This window comes from Corythoichthys intestinalis, chromosome 2 (genome assembly GCF_030265065.1).
Source record: "Corythoichthys intestinalis isolate RoL2023-P3 chromosome 2, ASM3026506v1, whole genome shotgun sequence".
NCBI classification, from domain to species: Eukaryota; Metazoa; Chordata; class Actinopteri; order Syngnathiformes; family Syngnathidae; genus Corythoichthys; species Corythoichthys intestinalis.
Window position 1 is genome coordinate 18,580,019 of NC_080396.1, and position 12,448 is coordinate 18,592,466.

Sequence of the window (12,448 nt, forward strand, 5' to 3'; positions counted from 1 at the left end):
ACCAATGTGCTATGCTTGTGCTGTGTTTCACCAGTCAGTAAAATGACATTTCTGTATCTGTACACGAGCTGTTTTCTTGTATTCTTCTATTTATTCGTGCTAAAATTAGGGTGCGCGTTATAAACGGGTAAAATAAATTTCCTTAGATTTTATAAGTCAATTTGGGGTGCGCATTATACACGGGTGCACCTTATATTCGGGAAATTACGGTATTAAGAATTTACCCAAATATTAAAGATGCCTTTACAGTATTTTTTTTTTTCTTCTACTGGGATGTTGTATTTTTCTTTAAAAAGATCATACTCTAAAAATATTTTAGCAATACATTTTCATTATTATTTTTTGCCCAAGATTTATACTCGTTGGATTTAATCAGGCTACAGTACCTCTCGTCACTTGCATTTGAATGGGTGGAGGTCCTTTTTTTAAATCTAGTTAAAGATAAAGATGCCGTATGATAGCTTACCATGAAATAATTGGGAGTCGGAACTGCAAAGCTGTACAACCAATTATGAGCTTCAATGTAAGGAGGTGTATGAATGTATTAAACAAAAACCGCTGGTGATCACACTTTTACGCTACATGCACTACAGTGCTATAATAAAACATAATTATTTTCTTATTTGTGTTTCCTCCACCCATATGGTACTCCGTACATTGCACATCCCCCTTCACACTCCTCCTCCTTCCAGCTTTTTAGAACAGAAATTCCTCCGTAATGCAATAGGCTTGTTGATGCAATATGTCTATGCTGTGACTGTCAGCAGCATAGTGTGGCACAGTAGCTAGCATGAGCCACCATAGCACCCTCCTAGTGGGTTTGCTGGTAGAACAGCAGGTTCCTGGACGCATGCCTTTAAACGGGTATCAAGTCTTTTTCCATAGGAGCCGCTCAGCCATATGCCACTGAGCTAAACTGCGCCAGGTCCTGCTTGGAGTATCGGTGCAGCATGTGCCAGCCTCAGAGCTTTAGCCTGACAGACACATAGCCCCTGAAAATGGTTTGATTCGTAAGGGAAAAAAAGCACAGTGCTTGTCGTTGTAAGTAATTTCATTCTTTTTTTCTCCTAAAATTTAAGTGCAGTGTTAATGCAACTGTGGTTTATAAAAATAACAGAAATTTGTGCCTTTTTTTCTTGGATGTGTTTTAACCAAGGGCGTAATGGTACATGTATTTGAATTGAACCGTTTCGGTACGTGGTGCTCGGTTCGGAACAGAGGCGTACCAAACGAGTTTCTGACGTAGTGTAGCCCTTACTTTTCGAGGCTGTGAGTCGATCGGGTTACAGTTTCTTTGTGCCATTTACCATAGATTATTTTTACTCTGTCTTCGCTATTATAATGAGGACCAACACGGTAGGACAGTATAACCCAGAAACGTCAATGGCGCGACAACGTGGCCGCCACGAGAACGCAGTGAAACACGGGCGTTGAAGTCAGTCAGCCAATGCACACCAGTCGCAGTGCGGCCGCATGTTAGACGCGTCCCAGAAGCGGCTCAACACGATGCATGCGAAAAGAACGGCAGAGTTTATTATTTGACGCGAGACGCGACCCTCCTGCATCAATACTACTACCGGTAGCCAGAGGCATAGCAAGGGTCCCCAGGGGCCCAAGGCAACAAGCAACATGGGGCCCTTCAAGTGTGTGCAAGTAAGAGGGTCAGTTGGACTTGGAGCAATAGAAGAAAGAGTAGCAACACAAAAATACTGCCATCGGATGCGGAGGTATATACTTTTGTGTGAAATCAGTATTCAGATTGGCCCTACAACCCAACAAATTCAAATTATTCCGTAAAAACCCCTGATTGGTGGAAGACCGACCGAAATGAGTATTAAATTTGCAAATAAAATTGTTTAGTATTATTTTAGATGCATATATGTTATATTTTTCTTATAGAGTATTCGACGAGGAATAAGATAGACCCATTAATAGACTTTTTGGGAAAAATCACCATTTTCTTTAGTCACATGAGTAATGAGGTGGCCTGTGAAACTCAAGGCAATACAACTCGGCAAGGACTTTACAGAGTACTTGGTGAGTCACTCTTTAAACAATCATGTGGTATTAATAGCTGATTGGACTTTCTTAAACATGTATAATCTACATGACATGGTTAGTGCTGATTGGGATTGATAACAGAATCATTAGAGAATCTGCCAAATGACTCCATGGTATTGAAACACTCCCTACACTTGTCGCTGCAACAGTGCAGTAAAGCTGTGTGTGCTAAATCCATTGGCCCTCTGGGGGCCCCTTCTGGCTGGGGGCCCTAGGCAATTGCCTGATTTGCCTAATGGGATGCGACGCCTCTGCCGGTAGCTAGGATCGGGCAGACCGGAAGTCACTCGTTTTAAAATACGGTGGAGCCGGTCGATTTTCAAACTAATATGCAATCGTAACCCACTTTTTGGGTCCATCAGATCTCTTGAGTGGTAGATCGGGGCACAGTTGACTTGTCTTTGTTGATTTACTGCTGTCTTCTCTGCTATAATAATAAACAACACAGCCCCGTGTTCAATACAAAACCCTCCTACCACAACAAAACAAGTAGGAACTATTATTCACATAGGAACTGAAGTTATACAACATAAAATATATATAATATAAATGAATACTACATCACATTTGTAAAATATAAACACATAATAAAATAAATAATAGCCCATTTAAATAAAATAAATTGAAATGAGCTAAAACACCTGTTATTAAATAATAAGAGCAATACACAAATCCTCCTTACAAAATTAAATTTATTAATTTCTGTTTGGCACTTTAACTTGAGAAAATCCACCAATAAAGCTTTTAAAAACCATTCATAAGAAAAAAAAAGTGATTCATTGAGGCATTTCATTTGTAAAATACATGTTAAAATCTTTGTCATTGGGATTGCTTTTCTCTTTAGCACAGGACTTCTTTCTTCGTCTTTCTTTCAGAAAGTAAGCTGACCAATACGCGGGGTCTAAAAGGCAAATTGTTGTTGGATTATCTTTAAATTCCCGCTACTTTTTGAGCAGAATTCTAGCTTTGTATAGGCTAATGTTCCTATTGTTGAAAGCACAAAGATGTGTAGTAAACAACTAGCACATTTATATCTTGCATTTTGTTTTCTTACTGTACCGAAAATGAACCGAACCGTGACCTCAAAACCGAGGTACGTACCAAACCGAGATTTTTGTGTACCGTTACACCCCTAGTTTAACGAATTACCGGCCAGCCAATGACGACAATGGACAAGCAATTCATTTGAACTGGGAGGATTGGAAGTGAATGCTCATTTTTCAGAGCCGTTGATGGCGAAAGATATCCAATATATTTTGACTGGGAGAGGCTGGCACCTAATAATCAAAATAGCTCCCTGTCAAAATGGATTGGGCTTGTTATTGCAGTCAATGGCAACTAATGAGTTAATGTCGGTCCTGATGGTGGTACTCTGAAAGCAACGATTAGTTCTTGATGACACCCACCAATTAAATAATTTGAGAATATTCAGTAAGGACTGAAAAGGAATGAAGCACAAATATGTCAAGAAATAATAAGTGCAACGTCTTTCAGTTTTGTAGCTCTATGTTGTTGTTATTTTAGTTTATCACTGCTGAGATGCGTGAGTGTCAAGACTGTGTGCACATTTACAATGAACAGAACACACAGAATGGAGTCTTCTCCTTTCCTTGAACTCCCACGCAGCAGACATGGTGACCTACAGGCTGTTTGGACTGTGAATCATGTTCCACCCCTCTCACGATTGTCCTTTTGTTTCTCTTTCACTCTCACTCTTCTTTTGTTGCTGTCCTCTTTTGCCAACAGTTATTCTCGAGAAGCCCATTCGCATCCCAAGGTCCCTGTCAGTTAAGGCTGCCAGTGTGCTCAAGGGTTTTCTGAACAAGGTGAGACTCTTTACCACCGAAACAGCCCTTCTTTTGCTCACACAGCACACGCGAGAGCGTACAATACAAATCACAGTTCTTAATAGAATTTTTCATGTAAACAGGTAGACAGGAAACTGATGTAACATGCAGCAGGTGCATATGAACAAAAGAAAATGTTAAAAACAACACTAATGTGACGCAAGAGTTTAAAAAAAAAAAAGTATTGGGCAGAAAAGTATTTTGCCGTACAGTGGTACCTCGACATTTGATCGCATCGACATACAATTCTTTCGACATCCAACGTAAAACCTAAGAAGGTCTCGACGGTCCTCCTCCGACCTCCGTTTGCCAGTCTTTATAAGTTAAAGGGAACCTCGGACTTGAAGACTTCTAGGCTTTAATAAGCCACAATGTTTCTCTTTTACTAAAATATGTTATTAGAAACAAATATTTTATTCCCATCGATTTAAAAATCTATAATATTTAGTACATGGTTTGACCTACGGAGGGCGCATTCTTGTCACATTCTACTGCTGATCAGCTTGTTTTGTTACAGAGCTGTGGGATGAGTTCCCAACGTCCTACCTGCATCCAATTCCTGCTCGTCAGCAGTGTCTTTAAACCGATCCTAGGCGGCTTGCCGAGATATTGACTTGCTGCCATTTGACAGACCGTTCATTGCTGTTGAATCGGATTGCGGGTCTTACGAAATGTGCTACTGCCCTCTAGTGGCCAGTTTTATTGCTTTAAAATGCGTTTTGAGCTTTGTTATTTGTTTCTCAGATAGATCGGAAGCTATAGATGCTTCTTATAAAGAAAAAACGCAAAAGACGTATAAATACGTTTTTAGGACAATGAAGCATTTAAAAATAGAATATATTTATACGTTTTTGGGAGCAAATGAGTTAATTAGCCCTTGTTAACAGTTTCATAAACAACCAAAAATAACTTATCTGTGGCAGAGGCACCTACAAGTTGGCAGCATATCAGATATTAAAGTAGGTATCACTTTCGTAAATACTCAACATTGCCTACCTGTTGCTGCTCTCACTGGAGTGAGCACTCGCAAACACACTGGCATGTGTTGCCTTCAGGTGCAACTCCAAAAAGGAGGACAAATAAGTGTCCTGCTTGAGACTGCGCTGGTTTCAGGATTAGGCATTAAAATTCAGGACTGTCCTGCATAAAACAGGAGGTACGGCCACCCTACAGTTTATGCTATTTTAAAGTGTCTCACCCCAGATACTGCTTCATAAATATTTTCATTTTTCTGTAAAAACCTTTAATTAAACTTAGATTTTCTGTAGAATGCAGCTCAACTCAAGACTATCATGTGATTTAACACACAGAATAACAACATAACAGCAGAGGAAGTCATCCAGTGGGAGGGAGGTTCTTCTAATTGTATGTGCAGCTGGACTCTACGATTAACACTTGCATAAGCAAGACCTTTGCACATCATTATCTTTATCACCATTCACTCTCCAACCATTGTTTATTTGGACTTTAACCCACATAGACCACAGTGTTCACAGAAATACTAACTTATAAATATGGCTAATTTAACTGCAAAAACAGTCAGCAAAAATAAATGTTCTATCTTGAGTAATGTGCACAAAACCTACTTGCTCTATGTATGCTAGTAACATTTTGAGTTTCGGTACATCTCATCTATCTCTTTTCCACACACTCTAGCTTCCTTTGCTCAAAGCTGTTAAAACCTGAAATGTGATATGTAATATCCTCCCCATTCAGACTCATTTACTTTCCATATGAGGCTCCATTTAGGTTTGGAGAGCAATTGGGAATCCAGATGGGACATTGTTTGAATTTTTACGTGATGAAATAGCATGGACTTTCTCCAATTCAGATTTTGGAACAGCTGTCTTTGTTCCAACAGGATCCTAAGGAGCGGCTGGGTTGCCAGGTCGAGACAGGCTTCACAGATATCAAGTCCCACACATTTTTCCGCAGTATAGACTGGGAGCAGGTGAGAAGTGTGAGAGAGAAGTCATTGTTTTCAGTTCATCCAAAATGCAAAGCTTGAATGTGCTGGTTAATGTCATATTAAAGATAACACAGAGTTGGGCATCGAGCATTGATGGGAACTGGGACTAAAACTCCGGTTCTCCCGGAACCAGTCGAATTTTTAAATTTCGATTCCAAGTTTCGATGCCCTGACAGCCGATCGGAAAAAATAGCTGCCGAACATCACGCTTAAGAAGCCACATGAAGTGTGTGTTTGTGCATTGCAACTTGATTTCAACCATGGATGCTACGGCGGAGCTAAAAAAATTGGCTCAACTAAACAAAACAAAATGACCAGTCAGCTCAGTGCAACATTTACAACACAGCTACAGTGTATCACAAAAGTGAGTACACCCCTCGCATTTCTGCAGATACAGTGGTACCTCTACATACGATCGCTTCGACACACGAACTTTTCGACATCCGACGTAAAATTTGACTCGCCATTTGTTTCTACATCCGACGACATGCTCGAAATACGACGACAATGGCAGCACTGCAGACGAATGCACGGCGGATTTTCTTGTGTGACAAATCAACACAGGTTTCAGAAAAGGTTGGTACAGGTGGTGAAACAAGGAAAAAGTTGACGCTTACCTTCTAAATGAAGATGCAAATGACAGAAAAATATGAGCGTAGGGTGGGCATCCGTGAAATGGCTCAACAATACATCTCCACGGTCCTCCTCCGACCATCGTTCGCCAGTCTTTATAAGTTAAGCTGACAATTCTTATTGTGGTAACATCTCCAGAGAAATCGCCAGCTTCGCCACGTTTTCATCATTTCTTTCACAACTTATTCAACACAAAACGCCTGCTGTCTGCCGCAATTGACGATGTTCTCAAGAAAGCATTGAAAGCGAAAGTAAACTTTCACCCGCTCCCCTCCCTCTTTGTCACGTCAGCGCCGCGGTGCCTTCAGGTACAGAAAAAAACGTCCGCCTTATTAGAACCCGTTTCGTTACACTATTACAGGAATTATTATTATTATTACATTATTAATCCGATTTTTATTTATTATTTATTTGTTTTGCTATATGTAATTGCCATTTGTAATAGTACCAGCAGTATTTTTTAAGGATTTAGTGCAGGTTTTTGGGCTGTGGAACGAATTAATGGAATTATAATGTATTCCTATGGGAAAATCCTGCTCGACATACGACCATTTCGACTTACAAACAAGCTCCTGGAACGGATTAACTTCGTATGTAGAGGTACCACTGTATTTAAGTATATCTTTTCATGGGACAACACTGACAAAATGACACTTCGACACAATGAAAAGTAGTTTGTGTGCAGCCTATATAATAGAATTCATTTATTTTCCCCTCAAGATAACTCAAAATATAGCCATTACCATCTAAACCCCTGGCAACAAAAGTGAGTACACCCCTAAAGCCCGCCCGTCTCATCAGACCACAGGACATGGTTCCAGTAATCCATGTGCTTTGTTGACATGTCTTCAGCAAACTGTTTGCGGGCTTTCTTGTGTACCGTCTTCAGAAGAGGCTTCCTCCTGGGGTGACAGCCATGCACAAAAATTTGATGTAGATTGCGGCGTATGGTCTGAGCATCAACAGGCTGACCCCCCACCTCTTCAATCTCTGCAGCAATGCTGACAGCACTCCTGTAACGAGTCACATGACATTTTGGAGGGAAAATGACAAGCAGTACTCAATTTGGACATTTAGGGATGTACGTAGTCCCCATGCGGTGTACTCACTTTTGTTGCCAGGGGTTTAGATATTAATGGCTATATTTTGAGTTATTTTGAGGGGAAAATAAATTAACTCTATTATATAAGCTGCACTCAGACTACTTTTCATTGTGTCAAAGTGTCATTTTGTCAGTGTTGTCCCATGAAAAGATATACTTAAATATCTGCAGAAATGCGAGGGGAGAGAGTAATAGAATACACCTTGTGTCAAGTAGGGTTCATGCCCCCGATGATTTATGACTTTGACCTCTGTGACCCCGCCCCCTTTGATTGTAGTCCTTTGATCTCTATTGATGATGACAGATGATTTATGACCCCTCCCCCCTTTCTCCTTTGATCGTAGTCCTTTGATCTATATTGTGATGACAGATGATTTATGACCCCGCCCCCCTTTCCCCCTTTGATCGTAGTCCTTTGATCTCTATTGGTGATGACAGATGATTTATGACCCCGCCCCCCCCGGACCCCTTTGATTGCAGTCCTTTGATCTATGTTGGTATGATGTCATTGATGTGGTTTTGGTCATGACAGATGTTTTACAACTTTGAAGTTTAGCGCATGCGCGTTCCAGGGTATGGGTTATGTCCGTACATGTCCCCCCTAGAAAAAACGTAGTGTATGTGTGGGGGGGCGTGTTTAGCGCATGCGTGCTATGTGTGGTATGGGTTATGTCCGTACATGTCCCCCTAGAAAAAAACGTAATAGGTGTGGGGCCGTGTTTAGCGCATGCGTGCTCCGGGGTATGGGTTATGGATCTAATTTGGATTGAGTTAATTAAAGGGGTATTTTTGATGGATCTAATTGGGTTTAATTAAAGTTTTTTTTTTTTTTTTTTTTTGATGGATCAAATTTGGATTGAGTTAATTAAAGGGTCTTGTAAGGTTTTGATGGATCTAGTTGAGGGGTTAATTAAAGGGTTTAGGGTTAGGGTATGACTTAATGGTTTGTAATTAGAGGTTTATTGTGGTGTTGATTGATCTAATTGGGGAGTTATTTAAAGGGTTTTTGGATGGGTCTAATTTGTGGCGTTAAATTAAAGGGCTTATGTGTGGTTTTGATGGATCTAATTGTGTAGTTAATTAAAGGGTTTTGTGTGGTTTTGATGGATCTAATTAGATCTAGTTAATTAAAGGTTTTTTGTTGTTGTTTTTTTCGGTTTGGATGGATCTAATTTTTTTTTTGGGGGGGGGGGGGGGGGTTAATTAAAAGTGTTTGTGATCATGGGTGTGTCTTAATTGGGTGTATGTCCATATATGTCCAAACGAGACGTTGTCACGGATGTTAGGATATGTGCGGTCATGCCCCTCTACAAAAAAAAGGGGGGGGGGGGGGCGTGTTTAGCGCATGCGTGCTCCGGGGTTTTGGGAAATGTACGGACATGCCCCCCCCCCCCCCCCCCCCCCCAAAGAAAAAAAGTAATGGGGGCTGGGGGCGTGTTAAGCGCATGCGTTCTCACGGATGTTGAGACATGTCCGTACATGTCCTAACGAAGAATCGGAAGTAGTAGGGCTTGGCTAGCGCCTGGGCTAGTCGTAGCCAAAGCGATGTCCCCTTTGACCCGTACCTATTTGGAAACAAGGGGGGTTATGGGAAAGTGTGGGTGAGAAGGGGTAACTTGTCTAGGCATGTTCATGCATGTCCGGACAAAGCCTCCATGGGAGGGTGTGGTCTGTGTGTAGGCTAATTTTGTAGCAATGAGTGAGTGAGTATTTTTCCGGCGAATCTTTTACCTTCTGGTTGAAGTCTCTTCTGTCAGGTTTGTGGTTCTATAATAAGTTTTAAGAAGTCTTGCACGAGTTCAATTTCAAGCATTTGTGAAACTACAGTTTTTATATCAAAGTAACTTCATTCCATTTACTCAAAGTACAGCGTCTTTCAAGTATGAAGTTTGCTTGATCATTTCACCACAGATACTACAGGCAGAGCATTGACTTCAACTCCAGACAGCTTTTTGCTGCAACTATAGTTTGGTACTAATGTATACATATATACACTTAGGCAAATAACTATGTATTTCAACCGGATTTAATTCATTCTATTTCGCAAAGTTAGCAAGCTCTCTATATCTTTAAAAGTAACCAAATAAGAGTTGGTGACATACCAGTTTTGTTGCCGAAGAGTCTTTTCTCCCCAACTTCTTCCTTGCGATTCCGCGGGCCGACTGATTCGAACCATGTCTCAAAACTCGACGCGAATCTCCGCCCCTCTTCCATAGCATGGAAGCATAGTGTTCTAGTTATTATGCAGTCGACCTAACATACAGTTTCAGAGGTTTGCACTGGTGAACGGTCAGAAGTTTACATTCGAGTTTTCTCAACAGACTGTAATATATTTGATCCAAATAAATACCAAATGCTCTAAAATACTGTATATAGTGTTCTTATTCTTCAATCAGTTAATATACACATCTTTGATGTGAAAGATGTTATAGAATGTATAAGGTGATAACTTGTAGAACATGAAAAGCACAACATAAAATGTTGAATATGAACTACTACTGCATCCGAAGTGTTATGTAGATATTATGTGAATGTTCATACTTGTAATTCTTGAGGTTTGAGGATTTACTTCCTACTACAAAACACATTGTCTCTAAACTCGGTATATTTGGATATTTATGGAAATGTAACTATTTCGTTGTTAGTACGTTTATAAAGAGTTTAGTAAGCGAGATGACTAAAGTTATACACTACATGAGACAGTAATTCATTTACTTTTAGGGAGAAGTAATTTTTAGCTGTAACTCATTACTTTTTAAAAGTAAGATGACCAACAGTGGTTACAAGTTAACTTTTTGTGTTTAAGAATGACAACTGCCATCTTGATATTACAGTGAGCAAACAATAGGATGATGTACAACTCAGTTTCATTGCAAACATATTAGTTCAAGAGTGTTCCATTTAAAAGACCCCCTAACATAAGAAAAACAAATGGGAACTAATATTCACTTTGAAACTAAAATTACATGACATAAAATGTTGAATATAAAAGAATGCTACTTGTAGTTCAGCGGGTTGGACTATTTATACATTTATGTTAATGTAATTATTTCCTTGTTAGTATGTTTTTAAAGAGTTTAGTAAGCGAGATGAATAAGTTATACAGTACATGAGTTACTAACTCATATAGTCTTTTTGGCAAAAGTATTTTTTAACTGTAACTCATTACGTTTTTTTAAAGATTAACAACACTGGTTACAAGTTAACTTTATGTGTTTAAGAACGACAACTGCCTTCTTACTATTAAAATGAGCAAAACAATAGGACGATGTACAACTCAGTTTCATTACAAGCGTATTAGTCCAAGAGTGTTCCATTTAAAAGACCCCCTATCTTAACAAAAACAAATAGGAACTAATGTTCACAAAATTACACAGCATAGAATATTGAACATAAAAGAATGCTACATCTAAAGAGTTATATGTTAGAATATTTTTAAAGAATTCAGTAAGCGCAATGAATAAGTTTAAACAGTATCCAGACCAAATTGACAGCCAGCTGAGTTATACTAGCCATCTCCACCCCCACATATTTTTAAAGAATTCAGTAAGCGCAATGAATAAGTTTAAACAGTATCCAGACCAAATTGACAGCCAGCTGAGTTCTACTAGCCATCTCCACCCCCACCTGCAAACACATACAACGTGATAAAAGATACATCTGAAAGTGTCAATTTCAACAAGGGGCAAAAAAAGCAGGTTTCAAAGACCTAGACAATTATGTATTTAAAAATATCTGCAATGATACTATTATCTTGTTATTTCAAAAGATTTTATGAACATTACTTTAGTACAGTACGCATTTGTTTTGTGCATATATTAATTTCACATGCTAAAGAAATGTTTGTACGCCTGATACAGTTGGTATACCTTCTCTTACAAAATCATCTTGTAATTGCATAATAAGTGCTCTTATGCAAACGTGTTCATTTGAAAAGTGCAACAAGCAACAAATACGGTACCTCCAAAAGCATACTGCACATATCTGAACAATGATGAAGGAGGGGAATATGTTGGACCATTTTTAACCTTCTGTCTGTTTGTATTCCAAAAGCTACTACTTACACACACTTATCTCATACCTGAGTCAATCCAAGTTAATTAAAGAAATATTCAGAACAGTATATGTTGTGTTAGCAAGTTTGATAAAAAAAAAAAATTTAAAAAAAAAAAAAAAAAAAAACATTCAAATAAGAGTTAGGTAGTTACATACCGGCTTTGTCAATGACCATACGTGTGCGCATTTTGAAGATGAGTCACGTTTCTCATTGGTTCTCTCATTGGTTATTCAAAATCATTCTAAAATACTTCAGCCATAAAACTATTCATTTAACTTTCTGCCAATAATGCAATTCAGTGCAATTGAGGTGGCACTGTCATAACTGAATGTCTGACTGTCATGCCTCATTGTGTGAAGTTTGCTCGTTCTTCCCCACTCCATGTGTGGGGTTTACGACGGGTGCTCAAGTTTCCTCCCACATTCCAAAAAACATGCATGTTAGGACTATTTAACGCATCAAATTGGCCACATAATTTTTTGGGTTGTCTGGAAATTAGTCTGGTAACCCTTCCATTTTGGAAGGATCTTAGTGTTCGCGGCATGCTCGTAAGGCCTCCTATTTTTACCCATTACATACTTTCCTGAAGACTTAAAGATTGGCATTATTTTTTTTTTCTTCCTCAAAACCCTGTTTGTTTGTTGTTTTATTTTTTTTAATAAGAGTAACTTTATGTATCTTTAATACATCATAATAAAATATGTCCACACCATTTAGCAGTCTAAATTTGTCTTTTGAAAACTTCAGCTGTACACTCACTGACGTCATGCTATTGGCTC

The 12,448-nt window shown here is 39.1% G+C and overlaps 1 protein-coding gene across 1 annotated transcript in view; it reads left to right on the forward strand.

The window, feature by feature from the left end:
• The window catches only part of prkcz (protein kinase C, zeta), a 144,534-nt gene that overhangs the window by 90,001 nt on the left and 42,085 nt on the right, over positions 1-12,448 (forward strand). Inside the window, exons 15-16 of the mRNA XM_057821922.1 lie at positions 3,808-3,887; positions 5,770-5,859. Of these exons, the coding sequence (XP_057677905.1) occupies positions 3,808-3,887; positions 5,770-5,859 (170 nt within the window). The remainder of the gene's footprint in view (positions 1-3,807; positions 3,888-5,769; positions 5,860-12,448) is intronic.